Source organism: Lygodium microphyllum, chromosome 14 (assembly GCF_053477565.2).
Source record: "Lygodium microphyllum isolate KBCC chromosome 14, Lygodium_microphyllum_v1.1.10, whole genome shotgun sequence".
Lineage (NCBI taxonomy): Eukaryota > Viridiplantae > Streptophyta > Polypodiopsida > Schizaeales > Lygodiaceae > Lygodium > Lygodium microphyllum.
The window spans coordinates 42,916,554-42,940,422 of record NC_141148.1 but is presented as its reverse complement, the minus strand read 5'-3'; the positions used below and the strand labels follow the sequence as shown (position 1 = coordinate 42,940,422).

The 23,869-nt window shown below is 41.5% G+C and overlaps 1 protein-coding gene across 3 annotated transcripts in view; it reads right to left on the bottom strand.

The window, feature by feature from the left end:
* Nucleotides 1–19,345, bottom strand: part of LOC148025541 (uncharacterized) — a 121,436-nt gene extending 102,091 nt beyond the window's left edge. For all 3 annotated transcript variants that reach the window (XR_015693117.1, XM_087692743.1, XM_087692745.1), the window contains exons 1-3: nucleotides 18,921–19,345; nucleotides 18,018–18,653; nucleotides 17,313–17,543 (exon numbers count right to left, since the gene is read on the bottom strand). Coding sequence is in view for 2 of the 3 variants with exons in the window: in XM_087692743.1 (XP_087548869.1) it covers nucleotides 17,313–17,543; nucleotides 18,018–18,650 (864 nt within the window). In the remaining variant the exon portion in view is untranslated. The remainder of the gene's footprint in view (nucleotides 1–17,312; nucleotides 17,544–18,017; nucleotides 18,654–18,920) is intronic.
* Between the last annotated feature and the right edge of the window lie 4,524 nt (nucleotides 19,346–23,869).

The following is a 23,869-nucleotide window of genomic DNA, read 5'->3' as shown; positions in this document are numbered from 1 at the left end:
CCCCAAAGGGAGCGGTGCCCTGGTCAAAAGGGCAGCCTCAGCCATTTCTACAATGTGCTTAAAATTTATAGGCATGTCAACGTAGCCAAAGGGAGCAGCCCACAATAAGTGGCAGTGGCTGTGAAAATACGCTAGGGTTTGAACGGAAAAAACATAGACTGTTTAATATGACTAAATCACAATGAACTCTGATGAGAACATTATAGAATAGGTGCATGGTGCAGGTGGTTTCCTCAGAGTGGTGTGCTCCCTCTACGGTACAGCCATAATGTTTTTGGAATGCTTTGGACCGGTCTCAAGAAATGCTGCGGAATTGCTATGAAAATGTCTCTGGACACTTGAGAAGCCTCTAAATGCTATATAAATGTCTGGAAAATACCGAAGACATTTCTAGGAAGTGCTACAAAAACTCTAGGAAATGTTATAGAAAAGTGAAATCAGCTTTCCTTCTCAGCAAGGGTGGTAAATAACCTGATTAAGCACTAATTACAGCAAGCACAAAATTCACATAAACTGAAATACAAATGTTACCATTTAATCTTGGACATTGGACAAATACTTGCCCCCAAAAATTGGTGCCCCTTGCAGTATTTTCTTTAAATTCTATTGCTAAAGGTTGAAGTACACTAACATCCAGCCTAATCTCTCTCAATCTTCAACACATCTTACTATTCCTAGCAACCAACAAGCCTTCAAACCAATTTTCCCCTTCATTTGCTTGGGGATTGGCCTTCAATTTGCTTCTTAGATAACAAATTCTACCCAAACTTAATGTTGCCTAGCTAGCCTCTTGAAATTCTCTGAAATCCCCAAATTTCAACTATTGAATTTCATGTATCAAGCCCCAATTTTAAGCACTCTTCGCAAGGTGGCTAGTAAACCCTAATTTATACTATAAATTAGGTTTTAGCAATAGAAATTCTTCAATTGCACCCTGTTGGGACTGAATTTAGCTGACATGTCTTGAGGGAAGCTATGAATTGGCTGAGAGAATAAAAAGGAAGCTGAAGAGAGAGAAATTTCAAAGTTTCATCGCCAAAATTGGTTGAAATTTACTGCTTCCTTGCTGTGAATGGCTGATTTATTGCAGCCCAGCATCAACAAGAGCCCCATATGCAATCACCTTCCCTTGTGGGCCCCAAAATTGATGTCACCAACCTACAGGGGCTATCACCTACCTCCAATGGTCTCCCAATCAGCTAGGATCCAATGGCTAGGCTGATCACCAATGGCTGGAAAATTGCAACAGCAGCTCTCTCTTCCTCTCCTAACCTCAACAATGCTGAAATGAGGCTCCGTCAGGCTCTAATAGCCTTTCCCTTACTTGCATGGGCAAGTTTTGCCAAGTGGGATCTTCTAATTGCATTTTCAATCAAATTAAAGTAGTTTTCAGAATACTAATTTTGACAATTAATTTCATTATTTATTCTTGCTTGGAAAATTAACAATACATACTAACAATCAAATTGGCTAGGCCAATTTATCACCCAAGTATCCTTCAGCATTTACTAGCCCCTGAACTAGCATTAATCAATTAATTAATGCCTACTTCCTAATGTGACAGCTAACATTAATGGCTAATAAAATATTCTAGGCCAAAATTTGACACTAAGTACCACCTAGTGCCTATCAAGGATAAATTATTACAACTTTTGCCTTTAACAACCACTAACTTCTCGGGGTCCTTAGCCCATCAATGTGAAATAACCGACTTGCACATCACATGCGAGTATAGCTTACATTTGCACATTTGATTAATATTTAATTAAATACTAAGCAAAGCATCGAAATTTCACATCCTCAAAAAAAACCTCTCCCTTGAAATCCTTGCAATTGCATTGCAATTTGTCAAAAGCATCCATTGCTACTACTAGAAATACATGCTAGCATTATAGTCAAATAACAACATATTGAAAAAAAAATGCAAGCTTTAGAAAGAGTTGCCTCCTTTGTCAACACATTATAGACATGTCAGAGCTCCTAATGTTCTCACCTCAATCACACTAAGGCTCATAGACAGGAGACAACAATGCATAGAAAACATGAATGCTGACACCCTCTTTTAAATCTTGGTTGTGTGTTTGAGCAAGGTAAATTGCATCCTATAGAAGCTACAGAGGCTAATTGACAAAACCAAGAATGCACATCTAAAATGATTCAGAAAAAAAAATACATGCTCCGACTAGAGCTGCCTCTATCATCAAAGCACATGACAAATATGTTAGAGTTCCTAATATCCCTGTCTGACTTAAACTAAGACTCACAAGCAAGAGATGACAATGTATGACAAACATGATTGTGAACACCCCCTCTCACATCCTAGATGTGGCCAAAGGCTGAAGAATATGCAGATCCGAGGATAATGGGAGGAAGAGTACCAATGCCGATGAAGTCTATCGATGTAGACAGTCGATGAAGAAGCTTCTCATGATCCTCAAAATCCCCCTTTGAAACCCTAGGGACCAGGAAGTGCATAGCTACATTACCAATATCATGCCCCTCTAAAAGAGAAGGAGGTACGAGGGAACCATTTGGAAGAGACAATGAGAGATGGGATAGAGCTTGTGGAATAGATGGTGCACAACCGAAAACTAGTGCAGCAATAGACAACTGCCTGGGATGACCCTACATAAGAGAAGGGAAATGGAGCCTGTGGAGTCCCCCTCTCCTGCCAACTTGTAGCTAAAAGAGTTTCGCGCTAGCAATAACAGTAAAGTGTCAATACCACTAATAGGCACTAAACAAATGTCATCAACAGTGACAAGACCCCCAAATGGACGAAGATCCTGTAGCAAATCTCCTCATGGAGTTATATGACTCAAAGCACAGCTGTCAATAAGCTAAGGTCTCTTGGAGGACGAAGTATCCACTGAAAAAGGCTCCTCCAACACATGGATATGAACACAAACTCATGAGTAACAACTAGTGTAGAGGTAGAGAAAGAATCAAATGATTTAGCTTCATCCTTAGCTCCCACATAAAGGTGAGGATACTTCTTCCAACATTTCTCCTTAGGATATATCCTCTTCCTATAGTGTGGATATCTAGGCTTCCTTGAATCTGTATCAAAGCTTAACTCTCAATTTCTCCTTCTTGTGCTTGGCCTTGGATTTCTCCTAAATCCTTGTCCCCCCTTCTATAATTATTGTGAAAGCTTTCGTAGACCTGGATCCATTGGCTCCTACCTCTCTGAGACACTTATCATGCTCCAAGACAAGTGGAGCTAGTTCCTCCCATAGAAGAGTCTTTCAGATCCTCAATGTAAAAAGGCTTGTGTTGAAGACATGATACTTAAGAGATGATAGTTGAGTCAAGAGAATCATCACCATATTCTCTGAAGATATTATCCCACCAAGGGATGCAAGCTCATCCCTCATATCTTCAAACCTGTTGATGTGATCCTTCATAGAAGGAGAGAGCATCCAAAGTTTCTTCTCCAAGGTGATCCGATGAACAAATGTCTCTTCTGATGATACAAAGAAGCAAGTTTTGACTACACTTCTGCCATTGTCCACAACCTGCGTACATACACTAGGATAGAATCTTGTAGGTTCATGAAGAGGAAGAACCAAGCTCTAGAGTTGAGCCAATCCTAGAGGGTTGCACGATCCATTATTGATCCCATGTGGGGATGCTCCACAGAACGGGGACAAGGATGCTTAAAAAACTCTCAAAGATCAAAGGTGTCGAGAATGTATTCCACCTTACAAGACCAAAGCGAATAATTTGATCCATCTAGCCGGTCTTCTTAGGGCAAAGAAGGGAGAATGAGCACCTACACTAATGGTGCCATCATAGGTATACTAGGGCCAGAAGGACAAGCCCTATGGGAGACATGAAGAGAGGGGGGAGGAGATGGCTGCCCTAATCCGTGTAACCTAGAAAGAGGGAGTTCCCATTTAGAATGGGGCTGGGACCTCCAATCTTTGCAATGATCACACTGCCTCTCAAAGGGAGTATGAATAGACTCCTCACCTGAGTCATCAAAGCCTTGAAACCAGTGATGATCCATATCTCTTGACCTGCAAACACACAAAATCTACTATGTTTGGCTGTAGAAGAGCCTGAATGGAAAGAATAATCAGCTACATCAACAAGAAAACAATTGTAGATGCCCCACCTTTGCCGAAACCATGTGTAGAACACAAAAAAATCTGCAATTTCTGCAGCAAATAGCAGGCTGAAAATTTGTGCTTTCAACAATAGGGTGATATTCTCTGAAGAAAACCTCCATGTCCTCACTTAAGTGATGATATCATGTGAGAGTGCACAACGGAAGAGGAACAACGAATACGGAGAGAAAAGGATAAAAGAGAAGATAGCAGGAATGAAAGAGAAATCTACACTGAATCTAGAAAGGATGCCAAATATAATGATGGATCGATCAGTCCCCATGTGCATGGGGCCCAAAGCATTAATGAGAGCACTAGATCAAACCGTAAAATGATGATGCATCGGAGATGGTAATGGACACGAAGACGGTGTGACAGAGACGGAGTGTGCAGCCAACAGCCCTTGCAAATGACGGAGAACGCCAAACTCTAAGTGAGTCCACCTACAAAGGAGGAAGAATAATGAATGATCTGCCTCAAAGTGGGACCAGCTATATATAGCTAAAATGCCCCAAAACTGGCCAACTAGCACACTGGGCCACTAAATGTGGCAATTGACCAGCTAAACCTGGCTGATCAACAGAAATAAATGCCGAAAATGCTTAGATGGCTAGGGGAAAATGTCGATAGGGGCAGAAAAGGTAAATCTCATCCTCTAAGGGCTGCAAGGCTGACAAATGCCTAGCAACACCAAGCAACGCACATCTAAAATCACCAAGTGATCCTAAGCATCGTTAGCCCAGAACTAGCATTAATTAATTAATTAATGTCAATTCTCTATTGTCACCACTAATACTTGTCAAAGTGCAGCGAATGTGGAAGCGTATCAACGAGACTGAAAGAAAATGAACACAAGAGAAAGCAAGAGACAAAAGAGACAAAAGAATGCAAAAATCAGCAGTCGATGAATGCTGAAATGAAGAGGGCAGATATACAAGGGCTGTCAATGTATCTCCTAGAGCCATATCTCTCCCACTAGCACCTGAAAAGCAAGTGAGGAGGGGAAGCTGCCATTGGAGGATAAATAGGAGGAAATAATGCCATAAAATAATGCATGTAGCTAGCAAAACTACCGGACCTGATCAGAAAACTGCCAACTACACCACAAATGAATAAAATAATCAGCAAATAATCCTCAGGCTGCCACATGGCATCATCGCCTACCTAATAAACTACCCCTACACTACCTACTGAAAATGCCCACCGACTAACAAGAATTATGAATAACACCCTCCAAGAGTACCTCCGAGAGAACTAACTGCAACAATGGTAACCTGAGAGATGCTAGTCCAAGGGATGATTAATCTCTAACACCCCCTCTCAAATCCTAGACGAGGCATAAGGCTCAGGAATCTGGAGTGCTATTGGAGAAGAAGTGAGGAAGCACCTTCATAAAGAAATCTGTAAGATTATCCTCCATCTTGCAATAAACCATATCAATGGTCTCATTCAAGATCTTCTCCCGAATGAAATGGTAATAAATCTCAATGTGCTTTGACCTAGCATGAAACATTTGGGTTTTAAGCCAAAGCAACGCAACTCTCATTGTCGCAATGAAGTGTTGTAGGACCTATTTGAGGACAACCAAGCTCTCCTAGTAACCTCCGAAGCCATACCGTCTCACATGTGGTAAAAGACACCGCTCTATACTCCACCTCTGTGGAAGAAAGGGCAACAGTGGACTGCTTCTTGCTACTCCATGAGATAACGCCTGCACCCAAAGTAAAACAATATCCTGTCGTTGACCTCCATTGGTCGACATCTCTGACCCAATAATTTGAATCTGTCCAACCTGTAAGAACTAAAGGCGAATCTCCAATACCTACTAGATAATGAATACCAAGATCGGGGGTCCCCCTCAGGAACCACAAAATCCTCGTAGCAGCCTCCCAATGTACCATCTTGGGTTTCACTCTCATGAACAGAGCCAACAAACCTGCAGGAAAGCACAAATCAACCCAAGTGCTAAGAAGCCAAATCAAGGACCCAATCAACTGCATGTAGCAGGTAGCACCCGCCACTGGAGAATTTGCATGGGCTATAGCCTTCCAATTCGGATCCATAGGAGTAGAATTGGCCTTACATCCCTCCATCTCAAATGCAGCCAAAAGCTCCTGCACATACTGCAGCTAGGAGATAAAAATCCCCCTTTGAATCTAGTAAATTTCATGGCCTAAAAGGAAATGAAGAAGACCCATATCCATCATCTCGAACACCTCGTGTAGTGCTTTTAGTCTCCTTGACCTTCCGAGCATGGTCACCTATCAAAATAAGATCATTCGCATAAAGCATGAACAACACATACCCTCCAATTGAGGTGTAGACATACAACTAGGGATCGAAAGAGGAATGGCAATAACCCAACTTCCCTTGGAGAAACGGGTCTATCTTCTAGATCCAAGCACGTGGAGCCTACTTGAGGCCATAAAGGGCCTTCTTCAACCTGTACACCTGTCCATCTAATGAGAAAAAGCGAGGAGGCTGCTCAACATAGATCTCCTCCTTCAAATAACCATTTAGGAAGGTAGACTTCACATCAAGCTAATAAACCAGCCATCTCCTATGGTTGGCTAAGACAAGAACGGCTCTAATGGTAGCCACCCGAGCTATAGGTGAAAAGGTGTCATGGAAATCCACCCCTAGCGTTGTGCAAAGCCCTTTGTAACGAGCTGCTTCTTCTTGTGCTTATTCAGATTACCATCACTGTGATCTTTGGTCTTGAAGACCCATTTCACACCAACCACCTTCCTATGAACTCGCCAGGGCACAAGATCCCAAGTGCCATTCCGCTCAATAGTATCCAACTCCTGCTCCATAGCCTTCTTCCAATGTTGGGACTGCAAAGCCTCCTTCATGGAGCTGGGCTCCCTATCCTATATGGCACGAGTCATCAAACAATAGTTAGTACAAACAAGCTCGGTAGGATGTGCCTGGTTCCTTTGAGACTGTCGTGGATCATCCTACAGAGCTACCACTCCTCAAGGACTCCCTCAATCCCTGAATCAGAAAGTGTGTCTCAAGCCCAATGAGAAGGACGCAGGATCTCTCCTCAACGCACATCATCTACTGAAGTCTCTAAAACATCTACCAGCAGTGGCACAGTTGAGGAAGCCAATAGGGAAGCAATATTCTCATCAGAAGATGAAGCATCTCCACAAGGCGTGGACTCCAAAGATAAACTCGCCGGTACCCAACTATCTCCTAGATCTCCAAGCACAGGGTACTCCTCACCCCCATTTAAGGTTGAAACCTCCGTGAACCGAACATCATGACTCGTATAGACATCACGCTTAACGGAATCATACAATCGATAACTGTCAGACTGCAAGTTGTAGCACACAAACATCTTTCTTCGGGAAGCTGCTTCAAATTTATCACGATGTGTCTTCGGAATGTGGATATAGGCGTCACACCCAAAAACCCTGAAATAAGAAACATTAGGCTTAGACACAAAATACGCCTCATAGGGTGTCATACCAACAATGGTTGAAGTGGGGGATCGATTAAGGATGTGGACTAAAATAGCGAGAGCCTTGGCCCAAAGACATTGAGGTGTCTGTCTATGCTCTGTCATGGTGCGAGTCATCTCAATCACACTTCGATTCTTCTACTCCCCTATGCCATTTTCTTGAGGTTTGTTTGTGTTTGCAAACTCCTAGTGGATGTCTTCAGTTTTCGGCCTCATTGGTTCTCCTTGAAGAGTAACCAATTCTTGAAGTGGGAGAAAGCCTCCAACTTTATTGCACAAAATAAGCCCATATCATCCTGCTAAAATCGTCCACAATCAACATGAAATACAAGCTTCCCTTAAGGGACTCCATTCTCATAGGTCAACACAAATCTGTAGAAACAAGCTCCAAGGGGTGCTAAAGATTGCCTCGAAACCTTGCTGGAAATGGCATCACGATGTTGTTTCCCACAAATGCAAGATACACATGGCTACTCGCTCACCACAATGTCTGTTGAGCTAAAAATGCATTAGCTTTACTTAAATAGCCCCAAAACTTGCTTAAGTAATGAAGAAACCTTGTTTATTTAAAAGAAACGCGATCCTAGAGAGTTTCTTTGTCCCATAAGCAGAAACCCACTTGGGAGGGCCCAAACTTTCTATAAATATGTATGCTGCCCTCCATTCAGCCCATAATCTAGTTTTTGCAGATTTCAAGTATTTCAGCTTGTTGCCCACACCCCGTTCGCCGAGGACATCTCAATCGAAGCTGCCAATTGCTGTCTACATCAATTGGCGCTTGATTTCCAGCCCTCTTCTTGCAGTTTGGAGCTGACCCCAACCAGGCGACTGCTGTTCCTACACAAATCTACTGCCATACTACCTGCCACATCATCTGCAGCCTGTATTTGGCAGTTTTCTCTCTCCTCCAGCTGTCACCTAGCCTCTACAGGCTGTCACCAGCCTGCGTTTGGCAGTTTCTCTCTCCTACAGGCTGTCCTACCTGCATATTTAGTTTTTCTCTCTCCTGCAGCCTGCGTTTTTAGTCTTTCTCTCTCTTCACTACTATCTACATCAGATCCAGCTTCTCACTGTTGTGTTTGCTGATGTTTGACATCCGGAGGTTGCCTTGCTGCAATTCGAGGTCGTTCAGAGTACGACACTCTCTAGCTCATTACCCATGCCATGATCCTTGAGATACAGGAGTTCGAGCTTCAGTATTCATTCACTGCATAGTGTGTTTGTTGCATGAGCATTGTATATTCAGCAGTTATATCACTTCAGTTATTTTCTGTGTTCATTGTCTCTGAGTTTCTGTGTCAGAGTATTTCTTTACAATGTCCACATACCTCAAACCAGCTATCCCCTAGAAGCCTTCCAAAGATAATCATAATTTAGGTGGCCAAACCGAGCATACCAAAGCTCGAACTATATTTTAGAGGTAAAAAGAATAGAGGTCGGGACAGAAGGAGACCTTAACTTGTAGACTCCATTCTCCTCATAACCAAAAGTAAGCACCTATCTCAATCCACGATCAAAAATCTGAAAGGAATCCTCATCAAAGTCAACCAAGTTGCCAAGGGCACAGATCTTGTATACCGAAAGCCAAATGTTAACCCAAGCCTCGCACATAAAGCACCTCTACAATATGGGCACCACCTTGCCCATCTTAAATAAGCTATATATTATCCCTCCCTTGAATAGGAATAAAAGAGCTATCACCGATGAGAATCTGTCCATGCAAAGGCCGCAAATGGGCAACACTTGCTACAGAAGGAGTCATGTGCTGAGAGGCACCATTGTCAACAATCTACTCACGAGGGTGTAGGGCCGTCAATGCAACATCAGAAGCCCTAGAGGTCGATGCCTCAATCACCTTCAAGTGGAGAAAGGCAATTGATGAGAGAGTAGTCACTGCTCCTAAATCCTTTAAAGACTTCTTCTTCTCCTTGTCCTTCTTTTCCTTGTCTCAATACAATCCTTCTTCCAATGACCTATCTTGCCACAAATGTGACAAGTGGAATCCTTTTCTTTGTCTTTCTTAGATTTTTCCTTCTCCTTTTGGTCCTTCCCCTTCTTCTGAGAGGACTAACCTCTCAATGCCTCCAATTTGGAAGCATTCTATCCTTTAAATTGCTCCTCCAGGTCCAAAACCAGAGGAACCAACTCTTCCCAACAAAGAGTCTTTGAATACACTGAATCGGGGTGGTAACTGAGAAAAAAGAGTTATCGCCATGTTCTCCAAGAGGTAATCGCCTTCCATGCATTCTAGACTTGCATCTGCAATTGTTGACGCTTATTGATATGCTCTCACATAGAAGAAGACTTGTTAGGACTCAAAGTCCACATTTGAACCTCCAGAGACACCAACTTCATCACAATCATCCAATTGTACATCTGCCCATATGTCCTGAGCCACACTCAAGTGATGGATGTGAGCAATGATGGTTGCAGTGTAAGACAGAAAGAGGAAAGAACAGATATGGGCATTCAATTTGTCCCAATGTGCCTCTACCTTCATCGACTCAACTTCCTTATTTAAAGAAAGCTTGGAGGCATCACAAGTTGTAGGACAGTCTATAGCCTCAATCAAGAGCTCCACCAAATCATAAGACTCCAAGATGGTCGGCATCATTACACGCCATATGCAATAATTCTCAATGTCAAGCTTTTGATCTGAAGGAAGAGACAACAACACAAGGACCTTATAGTCCATAATAGCTTAAAACTCCACGTCAGTTTCGGTTGACATTGTAAACATAATGACTTACCCAAAAACAAGGGCCGTCCCACTCTAACTCCCCGCACGGTGCCAGGGCTTGCTCTGCTCCTTCTCAAAGAGTTTCATCCACCAAAGGTGATGAAAACTCAAAATCTACAACAAAAGGCTGAAATCACAGCTTTCCTCCTTCAAGAACAACAAGGACCTACAAAAAACAGCAACTTCACACCTTTTCCGTGCACAATCTATTCTACGCGGCCTCCAAAGGCTGAAAATCAAGCTCTTGTCGCAAAAAATCCTCCCGATCAAGTCTCTACCCACGATCAATCAGCCTGTCTATGCTGCTCTGATACCATGTCAAAGTGTAGCAAATGCAAAAGCGTATGAACAAGACCGAAAGAAAATAAACACAAGAGGAAGGGAGAGAGAAAAGAGAGAAGAACACAAAAATTTGCAGTGAATGAATGCTGAAATGAAGAAGGCAGATATACAAGGGCTATCGATGGATCTCCTTGAGCCATCAATATCAATGAATCGCCTTGATAAAGCAAGAAGCCCAAGTGGAAGCACAAGCAAACGGAAGCAAGAGAGATGTGAGCTATGGCAGATGGAGCAAGAGAGCAAGAGAGAGAGACTCAAGATGTGAGAACTCCAACAGTCACAATGCGTGACCGGCCTTCCCTTTATTCAAATGTCACTGAAAGAATAAAGAATAAAGTGATAGTGATGGGCACCCGTCGCCTGCAATGTGTAGGCACGAGTACTCTCAGTGTAGTAATACACGAGCGGCTAGGCATAGGTGCCTTTACCCCCCAACAACCTCCCACTTAAAGGCGAATGTGCCTCGAGTGAAGAGGGAATAAGCAAACAAAGTAATAAAGTGCAATGTGTACATAGAGTACAATAGGATGAGGAATAGAGGTCATCTCATCCAACGCCCATCACCTTCCCAAGGAAGGCAAATCACTCTGCTAAGAGACTTTTCATGAGCAAATCTATAGGATCTTGGTCAGTTGAGATCTTGACAAGGTCAACAGACTTGTCCTCAACGACCTCTCTGATAAAGTGGTACTACACCTCAATGTGCTTCATCTTCGTATGGAAGACTAGATTCTTGGCTAATTGGATAGCACTCATAGAATCCAAATGCAGTGTAGAAACCACATCAATCATACCAAGGTCGGCCTAACCAGAGAGCCTCCTTGCAAGCCTCAGTGACTGCAACATACTCGGCCTCTGTAGTAGAAAGTACTGTGCATTTATGCACCTTGGACATCCAAGAAACAACATTCCCAGCAAAGGTAAACATATAGCCAGAGGTGGATTTTCTATTGTTAGCATGTCCTGCATAATCACATTAAATGTATCCCATGACTCCTGTATCCTGGCCACCATAACATATGCACATATCTATTGTGCCCTTCAAGTACCTCATGATACCCTTGACGACATCCCAATGCTACCTGCCAAGCATAGCCATATAGCATGCCACAACTCCCACTACAAAAGCTATGTCAAGACGAGTGGCTATCATGGCATACATAAAACTACCCACTACAGATGCACAAGGGATCTAGGCCATCTCGGCCTTCTGCTCATCAGACTGCGGACAATCGGCCTGGCTCACCTTCACATGAGAAGGCAAAGGACAACCAATAGGCTTAATATCCTGCATATAAAACCGCTCAAGGACCTTCTAGATATACTCCTTATGTGACAAGTAAAGCAGCTCTTAAGAGCGGTCACGCATAATACGCATCCCAAGAATATGTGAGGCATGTCCCATGTCTTTCATCTCAAAGCTCTTCTTGAGCTAACTTTTCAGAGTATCCAGCTCATCAAGAGCTCTCTCAGTAATCAACATGTTATCCACATAGGCAAAAGGTTGCCACACAAGCCTTCTTCGTGTATAAACATGGATTCATATCACTACGTATATAGCCCTGTGAATGCATAAAAGTATCAAACTTGTGGTATCATTCCCTATGTGCTTGCTTAAGGCTATAAAGGCTCTTTCTCAATCTGCACACTAGGTGTTCCCTGCCTTTTTTCTCAAAGCCCTTAGGTTGTTGCATATAAATCTACTCATGCAAGTCCCCATGTAAGAAAGTTGTCTCAACATCCATCTGATAAAGGTCCAGATCTAACTAAGCAACCAATGCTAGTACCAGGCATAGGGTAGTCATCTTGACTACAGGAGAAAAGACTTTCTCAAAGTCAACACCATGCTCTTTTTTAAAACCCTTAGCAACCAATCTGGCCTTATAGGCAGGCTTGGGGTATCTAAGGGTGCTCTTCAACTTGTACACCCACTTGCATGGTAATGTACGCGTTCCACTAGGCAAAGGAACCAACTCCCATGTTTGATTTTTTTATAAAAAGTCAAACTCTGACTGCATGGCCCTCTCCCAAGAGTGACTATCACCATGGCGCATGGCCTCATCATAAGGAGAGGCTAACATGCATCTGTCACCATCATATAATCAACAGAGGGCTCAGGCTAAGGAGCCTACACATTCTGTCTAACATCATGGTCATGGGCCACTAGAGCATCGGTTGCTACTACAGCTGTTTAGCTGGTTGTATGGGAGCAGGAGGCTCCTCTTGAAATATAACCCTATATATCTCGACTATCCGCTCAGGCTGCTTATGTATCTTTTCCTCATGGAAAACTACATCATTGTTGCGAACGACTTTTCGAGAGCCTGTAGATCCCATAGGCGATAGCCCATCTCACCTACATCCCCATATCCAAGAAAGATGCATTTCATGGACTTAGGATCCATCTTTGTGCGCTTGTTCTTAGGTACATGGTAGAAAGCCTCACAACTAAAGACACACAAATAATCATACGAGGGAGGTTTTCCACACCACCTCCTCTGCAACCTAAAAGTTAATAGAACTACAAGGAGATCAATTAATCAAGTGTATGGCAGTAGTCGCTACCTCAGCCTAAAATTGTTGTGGTAAGCCTGCCTGGCTAAGCATACTACGGACCCTTTTCCTATATTGTCCTATTCATACACTTAGCCATACCATTCTGGGGTGGGGTGTACGGGGCGGTCAATTGATGCTTAATACCCCTCTCATTGCAAAACTGCTCAAAGGCTTTAGAAACATACTCACCCCCATTATCTGACCGTAGGTATTTCAACCTATACCCAAACTGATTCTCAATCAATGCAAGCCAACGTCGAAAGGTAGCTAAAACATCAGATTTCAGCTTTATGGGATATGCCCAGACCTTATGTGAGTAATCATCAATGAATGTGACAAAGTACTTCGCACCTCCTAACGACTAACAGGGCATAGATCCACAGACATCAAAATGAACAAGAGCCAAAGGCTCACCCATGCATAGAGTGCCAGACTTCTTATGCGTACTACGTGCCTACTTGCCATACAAACAATGATCACATGACTCAAAACACTTATAGCCAAGGAGCTGAAGATACTGCAAACGAGTAAGCATTTTCATTCCCTTTAAGGACATGTGCCCAAGGCGACAATGCCAAAAAGATACATGTGGAACTGGAGCAATAAACAAAACATGATCTGCGAATCCAAATACAACCAAGGGATATAAAGTGTCAGACTTGGCACCACGTGCCAAAACAAGGTTCCCACGGGTGATCTTCCAATAAGAATCCCCAAAGGAAACAAAGTAACCCTCATCCCAATGTGCCAGCAGAGATAAGACTCTTCGTGAGAGTCGGTACATGTCGAACATTATGCAAAGTAAACATACTACCTGAACCAAATTGCAACCGAACATCACCAATACCAACTATCTGTAATGCCAAGTCATTCACCAGACAAACAGATCTAGTCATACTACAATAGGAGTGGAACCACTCTCTATGAGGGGTCACATGAAAGGAAGCCCCCTGAATCCATCAACCAACACTGAGTAAAACTAGGCAAGGCATCAAACAGCTATGACTCATCCAAAGAAGTTGTAAGTATGTAATCATCATCAAAGTCAGTACTGCACTACATTGATCTCTTCGATTTTAACACTGGACTTAGCAGGGACAATGGTGCAATCATTAGACTTGTCCTGCACTTTTCCTTTGTTCTTTTCCTTGTGCTTGTCATTGCGCATTTTATGACACTGCGGCCTGATATGTCCTGCTTTCCCAAGGCCTCCTTCCTGAACCTACAAATAATGATCCGTATCCCATCATTCCCCATAGGTGTCCTAGGAAGCTCAAGGATAAAATCCACCAAAGCATATTGCCTCAACCTTTGCAAGATCCATATGGATGCCATCAACTGCCACAATGTGCCCTAAAAAGTGAATCTCATACAAGAAAAACTCACTCTTCTTGTCATTTATAACCAGCCTACGCTTACATGACTCATTGAATACAATGTCCAAATGCTATCTATACTCTACCTTATTCTTTGAATAGACAATCCTATCATCAAAGAAAGTATCCACAAATTCCCTATGCGGCCCAAAGATACAATCCATCATCCGATTAAATATGGCAAGAGCATTTGTAAGTCCAAAAGGCATGACAAGAAACTCATACAACCCAAAAGATGTCTTGAAAGCTATCTTAGAAACATCCTTTGGTCTAATACAAATTTTATGATACCCACTCTTCAAATCAATACAATTGAATATAGTTGTCCCCTGCAATCCATCCATAACATCATTGATCCAAGGGATCGAAAATTGATTTTTTACTATGATTTTATTCAAAGCACAATAGTCAATGCACATATACCATGATCCATCCTTTTTCTAAACCCAAAGCATTAGAGAACAAAAGGGAGATGAGTTGGGCTCAATCATCCCTTTTTCCAATAGCTCATTCACCTAAGTCATTATCTCCTCTTGTTGGGCAGGCTTACCCTATGAGGTGGCTTATTAGGAGGACTTCTTCTAGGAATAAGAGCTATGCCATGATCTTCCGGCCTTTCAGGTGGTAGTTACCCCGAAAGTGACTAAGAAAAGCAATCAACGTATGTTTTTAGAAATGAAATGTGATCCTTTACTGACTTAGATAATCAACCTTGTTCATAGTGAAAACCAAGTACGTTGAAAGGTGATTTTTCATTACTTTAGAAATGATAATAACCGATACAACACAGATAAATTCCCCTTTTAATTTTTATATCCAAAGTATGAGTCTTACCCTTATGCTAAATGGCAATAACCAATACAACACGGACAAATTCTCCTTTTAATTTTTATATCCAAAGTATGAGCCTTACGCTTATGCTAAATGGTGATCACTTTAGCATGTGAATCAATCATTGTATCCACACGATGATACTAAGATATACCGAGCAATACATCACAACCCTCAAGTGATGCAATGAAAAACTCTTCCTTATCCATAAATCCTTGAATGTGCAACCAAAGCTTGTGGTGTGACTAGCTTTGCATAGCCCTTGCATGCCATACCAACTTCTATGAATCCTATCTCATTCTCTCTGATGCCTAGATGGATTGTGATGTCCATGGAGACAAAGTTGGCTCATGCTTCATTATCAAAGAAAATTAGTGCATGCTAATCTTTGATTTTGCCCCATGCTCTGCATAACTTAATAGCATCATCATTAGGCTAATCATTAATCATGTAAAGAAAATTAATACATGCTAATCTTTGATTTTTTCCCATGCTCTGCATAACTCAATAGCATCATCATTGGGCTAATCATTAAGAATATCTAGCACCAAACCAACAAATGCTTTGGGCTTCTTTCCCTTGGAATCTCCTTGATTTTCTAATTTTCTAGCTTGCTGCCTATTGGGACAGTCCTTAGCCATGTGACCCTCCTATTCACAAATACAACATTTATTTGTAGCCTTTAATTCCCTTCGTTGTATAAATATTTTTAAGCGCTTTTCTTGCTTTTTTTCTCTCTTTTCAGTCTAATTTTTAGATCTGCCCCTATCATCAACCTTTGAAAACTTCTTATTCGACTTCTCATACATGCCTTAGAAACCCGAATCTTTCCCACGTAACAATGCATCAACTATGCTTGTTGTTTCTGTGAGTTGAGACAAGCTAGATACTTTGAATTTGATAAAAATCCATGATTTCTTTAGGCAGCCCGCATGCATATTTTTCCACTTGCTCATGAAGAGGAACTAGATGATAAAAAGTCACTGATAGCAAGGCATCCCAAAACTTCTTAATATACTATTCCAAATTCTTACATTGCATTGCATCCAGCTTATTCCAAGCTGTCATAAGGTCCACCTCAAATGTACTACTCAACCAATTTAAAGTAAACATTTGCTTAAATTGTACCCATGTTGATGGCGCCCTACCTTGTATCAAGAGCACAAGCCACCATTGCAATGCGTTCCCCTTCAAGAAAGCGGTTGCCTTTCGAATCTGGATTTGGTAAAGTTACCTATTGATAAAAGTCAAAGCTTTCAGTCTATCTTGTTCCCCATTGAAGGTCTCAAACTTTACTGTCTTTCCCTCACGCACCCCCCCCCCCCCCCCCCCCCCCCCCCTCTCATCATAGTCCTTTTCTGCCTCTTTCATAAACTCATTGCTACAAAAAGGGTGCATGTGCTGTATTTACAGCATGACCAGCACCATAAGAAGCATTTGCATGACTAGCACTTATTCCTTGAGCCCCAAAAGCACCAGGGGGTGCAAATGTGTTACCATACATGCCACTTTGTGCCCCCGGTATCATGCCAATGCTGCCACACAAGGGTTATGCATATTATCAGCCATATCTAGATACATTGGGCCTTGCACACCACGTATTGGGTTACAGCATAAAAAAGCTTTTACCGTGTATAAACACCCAAACATTCAAGAGCTCACAAAATCAAAAACAAAATGAATTCCACTGTCCACACATCTGTGTACATCAAAATAAGGTGTTCATTAGATGGTGCATCATGCTATTAGCTACAACTGCAAGGTAGGCATGATGCATTCAAGCATGAAAGAATAAGTTTCAATTGCAAGTTTCCTTTACAAAACAAACATTGGAACTAGAATACAGTACCTAAAATAAAGGATGAAGGACCGTACAATTACTTTACCTCTCCACCTTCAACCCGAACAAGCTCTCCAGAGTCTAATGAGTAAATACAACTGTCCTTTCCTGTATGCTCTGCCTCTGCAAGCCATGCATGCCATATAAAAATTTTTCCTTCCCATTTTGCAATATCTGTAGCTATTTGTCTAAATGCAGTCTCTGTTAACTTGAAGGTTTTGGCAAATCCATTGCCCACAACACTAATGAGAGAAGCATCAGTGACACAGTACTGTACCTGTTGACCATAAAACAGTTCCAGACTATATCATGGATTCAAACATCCCAAAAGGATAAAACAGACATTCTATGCAAAATGTTATAGTGGGGTGGTGATCTGCAGTTCAATCCATGCTACATGTTTTATTGTGAGGAGATGGTGGAATGTAAGGTGCTGAGATCACTATTATGCAAATGCTAGTGGATTGTTGGTTTGCAGTTCGAGCCATGCTAAATGCTTTATTGTAAGCAGTGGGATGTAAGGTGCTGAGATGGCTTTTATACATCTGTCTGAGTTGAGTCCCTCCTCTTGCATATCAGAACCATATTATTGAAACTCGTCTTTACCTCCAAGAAAAATCATGACTACCTCAAATGCATTTGTAATGCAGCATCATGCATATATTGAGACTCATCTTCATACTGAGCTAATAATATATCTTTCATCCAAATTTTAAAAATGACCATCCCATGTGCATTCGTAGGAGCACACCTGGTACACTTCAGCTTGTGGAGTAGAGGCTTTGACAGTAGCAAAAATCTTGGATTTCTCCAGGCTCCACAGCACTAGAATCCAGTCAGGACCACTCCCTTGTGCTGCAATGTTACGTCCATCTGCACTAAAAGAGATAGACACGTACTCTTTCATGCCAGCCAGCGCCTCACTTCCTGATAGGACCTTCCGCTTTTTCCAAACCCCTGTTTCCCACAAGCTGATAATGGGTCCACTAGCTCTCGAATCCGGAGAAAGCCCTTTTTGGTCACTGTCCCTGGACTCTCCATCAACAGACTTATTATCCACAACTGATGCTGTCCCTTTGTGGTCTCCAACCGAGCTGCGGGAGTCTGAACTAACAGAGGAGAATCGTGAGTCGCCCTGGCCGGCAGAGATGGGCAGAATGCCTTCTGCTACAGCCACAAGCTTCTTGGTGGGGCTGACAGCTATGGCGGTGATGCCATTGGTGTCATTGCTGCCAGGAAGGATCTTCTGATGCTTGTGTTCGGTGGACATAACGACCACATTGTGCCCTGCAGCATAAATGTATGTGGAGTCATCAATGAAGTGGACAGAGTCCTTGAGGAAGCCTTTGATTCCAATAACATGGATGGGGATGAGGTGCGCCATGACCTGCAAAAATGGGGAAGAACGACGAACCGTCTGTAAACAAGATGGATCATTACATGTAATACGAATGTCGACAGACCTTATATTGCCCGACGTTACGAACCCAAAGGGATGTCTTAATACACAAATGGAGCATTATATTGAATCCGAGGGTTGATAGACATTATATCAAATCCGATAAGACCAATGCTACAATGTCAAAGCGATGGTCGATTTTCGATTGTGTATGCAAGAAATGGATTCCTTGAAAATCAGGGGATAGCGGCCCACCTCCTCTTTTGGTCTGCCTGACAGATCAAATGGAAGCCATAAACTACTGATCTTTTCCGAGTCTGATATATGCTTCCTCTGTTCTTTACTCAGAAGGGAAGTCGATAGAGTCGCATCAAACGCGCAGTGAGGGCATGATCATCTCAGGCTTCCAATAAACCGTGGTGTTATGAGCAAAATTCTGTATCGGTGCAATGTGCATATGCAGACTTTGCAACGCTTGTCATTTGTATGTCAAATCGCCTCGCAATCGCCTGATCTATGTACCACCTCCATGAATTCATGCATGGCAAGCATGTTGACGACAAACCCAGGTTTAGTATCCATTCATATTCATAATAAATTTAACAGAAATTCCCACATTGTAAATTAGGACGACATCATCAGCTTCTCCGATGGAGGGACCGCATACCTAGCTAGGTGTGATTGCTGGCCCCAACCACACCTAGTTACGGACTCCTAAGAAGAAGCTTCCTTGACCCTCAACCATACCAAGCTAGGTACACCCTACATGGTCCCTCCCATAGGGAAAAAATTAAAGAAAAATAGCCTCTTTCCCACATGGGAAAATATCTAAAACTTCTTGTAATTGTTATTAAGCCCTCTTCATTTTTGAAGAGAGTGTTCTACAAAAGACTAAGACACTTTGGTTATAGCTTTTGGCCTACCCCCTTGGCGGAAGGCTGTATGACCAAGCTCAATCTTAGCCTGCAATTGTTACGTTAATATATCTTGCCATCTTTACTTCTTTGTATATTTCTTGCCTACCCCAAAAGTTGTTGCTACAAGGAAAGCAAAAGGCAAAGCGTAAAAGGTGAATATCAAATGTGTATGCTTTGAATTATGCGCGAGCATGCCATGAGGAAATTTGCTAAGTAAGCACATCCATCCACATCATCTTTTGTTTGTTAATAGCAGTCTTCTTTCTCTCTCCATTTGTGATTCTCTGTAGTTCCCTATTATTCTTATTTTGTTAATAAATTCCTACGTGATAGTCTAGGCCATGTTAGCCTTTTGAAGCAATGCTTGCCCTTATGCCTACAAACTTGGCAAGATCATTCCAAGCTAGAATGACATGGAGTGTACAAAGCAACATCGTGATTTCTTCTTCTTTAATGAAGCAAGAAAACTATGATTATCATCATAAGCATCATGTTGAGGTTAGGATTGTTGAGAGATGGGTGTAAAGAGTGTGTGTTATAGCACATTCAAAAAATGAACCTTTTTTGTTTTAAAACATTGAATGTTGAAGCTTATTGGATGATCCATAGTGTTGTACTACGGTTGGAGCTTGCAGATGATCAATATTTCGATAGCCTTGAATCCTCATAAGGGTTATCATAATCCTTGTTTTTGGATATAGTAGGGCATAGCCAAGGTGGACCATGGACATGACTTGAGTAGATTGTCACGTGGTGATGGGCAAGAAGGTCAGCCAACACCACAAATCAAGTCAGTGAAGGGGCTACAACTAGGAAAGGGGTGGGAGATTAATGAATTGGACCAAAAACTAGACCTTTTTTGTGCTACAGCAATTTGCAACTAGGGTTCAACTACAACTCATGTTTGTATTTAAGTGGTTGATTATCCGATGTTGTAATTAGTTCACACTATGTAAGATTTTAAATTTTTCAAATATTTTGTTGGGTGACTAGATGTAACTAGTCACACATTTTATAGGTCCATCTTGTAGGCTTGTACTATCTTCAATGTCAATGTTCTTGGTTGCAAATTGCAATTATAGAGATGGTGATCATTTTATAATTTGATTGCTTGAATCCTCAAAAGTCTATCACTTTAATGTTCATGTGCTCTATTATATGTTGTTGCAAACTTATAAATTTAGTAGACATCTAGTCAACAATAGTGGGCAATAATTGTTCACGATACATGGTGGCTTGGCAAGGTGGTGATATCGAAGCTATAGCTAGTTGCAACAAAGGGTCAATGTAGTGCTTATGTATCATGCTTTTTCGTGTAATTTCTCGAGCTAAAATAAAAAGGCCCAATCATAACTAGATGGATTGTTACTTTTGAAGGCCAAACCATGAACATTTTAGATTATGAGATATATGCTAGTTAAAGAGAATAATCTATTTTTCCATAAAGTCAAGGTATACTCATCTCATTTGACAATCCTAAGTTGTGGGCTTCCACTAATTAATTATTGATCTTCCTTTATGGAATTAGTCTAGTGAGGCTTTATTGAGTGAGCACTACATAAAGTGCATTCTATCATGGCCCCAAAAAAAACAAGGCTATGCTACTCCTAGCACTTGGCACTTAAGAGCCCTAAGACCATCAAGGTTGCCATCCAAGGCTATTCTACTAAGGAAAAAAAGTATTACAATAGCAAGGTACAATTAGAGGAGTACGTGACACTACCTGTCCCCAAAAATTTACCTGTTGTTAACTTGAGTTAGGTGTCCCACTTTTAGAATTCTTGAAGTACAATTTGATTTGCTTTAGATCTTGATTAGTTTTTTAATAACTCTTCTCTTTCTTTTTGCACCTACCCTATACCCAAAGTGATCACAAAGTACCAAAAATAGGAAAAGCAAAATAAAACCTTATAACTTTATAAAGAAATGGTGATTTAAATTGTTGCAACCGTCTCTCTCTCTCTCTCTCTCTCTCTCTCTCTCTCTCTCTCTCTCTCTCTCTCTCTCTCTCTCTCTCTCTCTCTCTCTCTCTCTCTCTCTCTCTCTCTCTCTCTCTCTCTCTCTCTCTCTCTCTCTCTCTCTCTCTCTCTCTCTCTCTCTCTCTCTCTCTCTCTCTCTCTCTCACTCACACACACATTCATGCCCTTATGCATGATTCATGTCCTTGACATGGTCAATGAAAAAGGAAGAGCTTTGCTCTCCCCCTCTCCTCATGCTCTCATGTTGTCTTGCAACTCTTGACTCATTGCACAAGGCACAATAGCCATGATGTAGCCCTCAAAGAACAAGTGCACCCTAGAAAGATTTGGAGATAACTACTTCTTTTTCTTGTAGTATCCCTACTTTTTTGATTCACTTCCTCCTAGAGCCTTTGAACCCCTATATCATATCATTACCTCCTCATCTTCACATGTTGCCATGACACTTAGACTTATTGGGCCTTATACACACAGCAACATATACATACAAAACATACAGTCGATAGTGAGTACAATTGTTTGAGCTTGGGCAATTGCCATTAGCATCTAATGATTGAAGACTTGCTATCTTTGAATTTCTTGAACTCAAATATGCTAATGGCTTTGAAGTCATTCTACGAATCAAGTTTGGAACATTTCAAATGCTTGATATATGCAAACAATATGTCCATTTCTCAAAAGATTTCCTAATGAGACAAGAAGGGAGTCAACAAGATAAGGATGCTAGCAAGGAGATGCAAAAAATTTGTATCAATGGATATGTGGAATCCAAACTAGCAAGAGACACGGGCAAGAATCATGCTAACAAGAAAACAAAGGTAGAAGCCATCAAAGGTTAATAGTAAGATGTCACTTAAGAAACGAGCTCGAAATCCACTTGCTACACCCTCCAAGAAACCATTATGTAGTTATGGATGGAATTGAAGAGATCATTGATGAAAAATTTTACGAGATGGATAGAGTTTCCAAAAAAACCGCAACAATTGCTTGGAATGTTTGTGGTTTATTCTTGAACAAAAGAAAGGAGGTGACTTACAATATAGTCCACAAAAGAAAGCTTGACTATAGCATTACTGGAGATCAAAATGGCCGATGAGGAGGCTAGCATGCACATGTTACTACTAATCAGGGATAAAATTTGGACAAGAAAATGAAGATAAGTCACTCGTAACTGCAATCATTGGGTTAAATAATGAGAATGTGCAAGTCTATTATTTTTATTCCATGAATAGTACATCTCAAAGGGCTACACAACAGAGGCATCTAACATTGAGGATGATAGATGTGCCAATCTCCTTTGTGGAGATTGGAATATCACTAAATCTAATGAAGATAGGTCACAAAAAGCAAGTTTCATGTGTTGAGAGGAGCAAGACAAGTGGTAGTTGAGTACCATGCAAAAGTTGAAAGATTTAACATATGTCTTGGGTGCACCTCAAACCTTCACATGGCACAATCAACAAAACATGGGAGAAATTGGAGAGTAGATTGACTTGATGGAGCCTATGCAAGTATGGGAGCTTGGTGGGTGATAGATGGTAACTATTGGAAGATTATTAGCAAGACAACTGGTTCGGATCATTGTCCTTTCCAACTTACTTCTAAGATTCTACTTACATGCCAGGTCATGAGAGGCTCCCCATCGTTTCACCTAAACCTTTCTTTTGTAATTAACAATGAATTTGTGGATAACGTAAAAGGAGTTTGGATGAGGACCAAATAGAAATATCAAGCTATCTTAGCATGGACATAGTGCAATTGCACTATGATCACTTTAGCCAAGAAACATGGAAGAGGGATGGCCCAAAGATGCCAAAGGAGTTTGGATTAGGACTAGGGAGCAATATGTAGGTGCTATCTTAGCATGGACATAATGCACTCACATTGTGATCACTTTAGCCAAGAAGCATGGAATAGCAATGGCTTGAAGAATGAGGGATGGCATTGCTACATGAAAATCAAGGATGACCTCTTAACCACAATAGCCTTAGAGCTTAATGATGTTTTTGTTGCCTAGTTGTTGCAGAAATGCAAGGCTTTTCTAAATATGTAGGAGAATATCAAATTCCATGTAGCAAAGGACCAATGGAGGTCTAGATGGTAGGCAGAAGGGGATTCACCCATGCCTTTTATTTCAATGCTCTTAAGAAGAAGCAATGTAGGGAAATAATAACTTGTGTTGAAAATGATGCTGGACAAAAATAGACACATAACAAATATAATTTGGAGATCTTCCACAACCACCTATCAACAATAGTAGGTTTAGAATTTGAGTAGCCGCTTGACTATGACAGAAAACTAAAGGAAT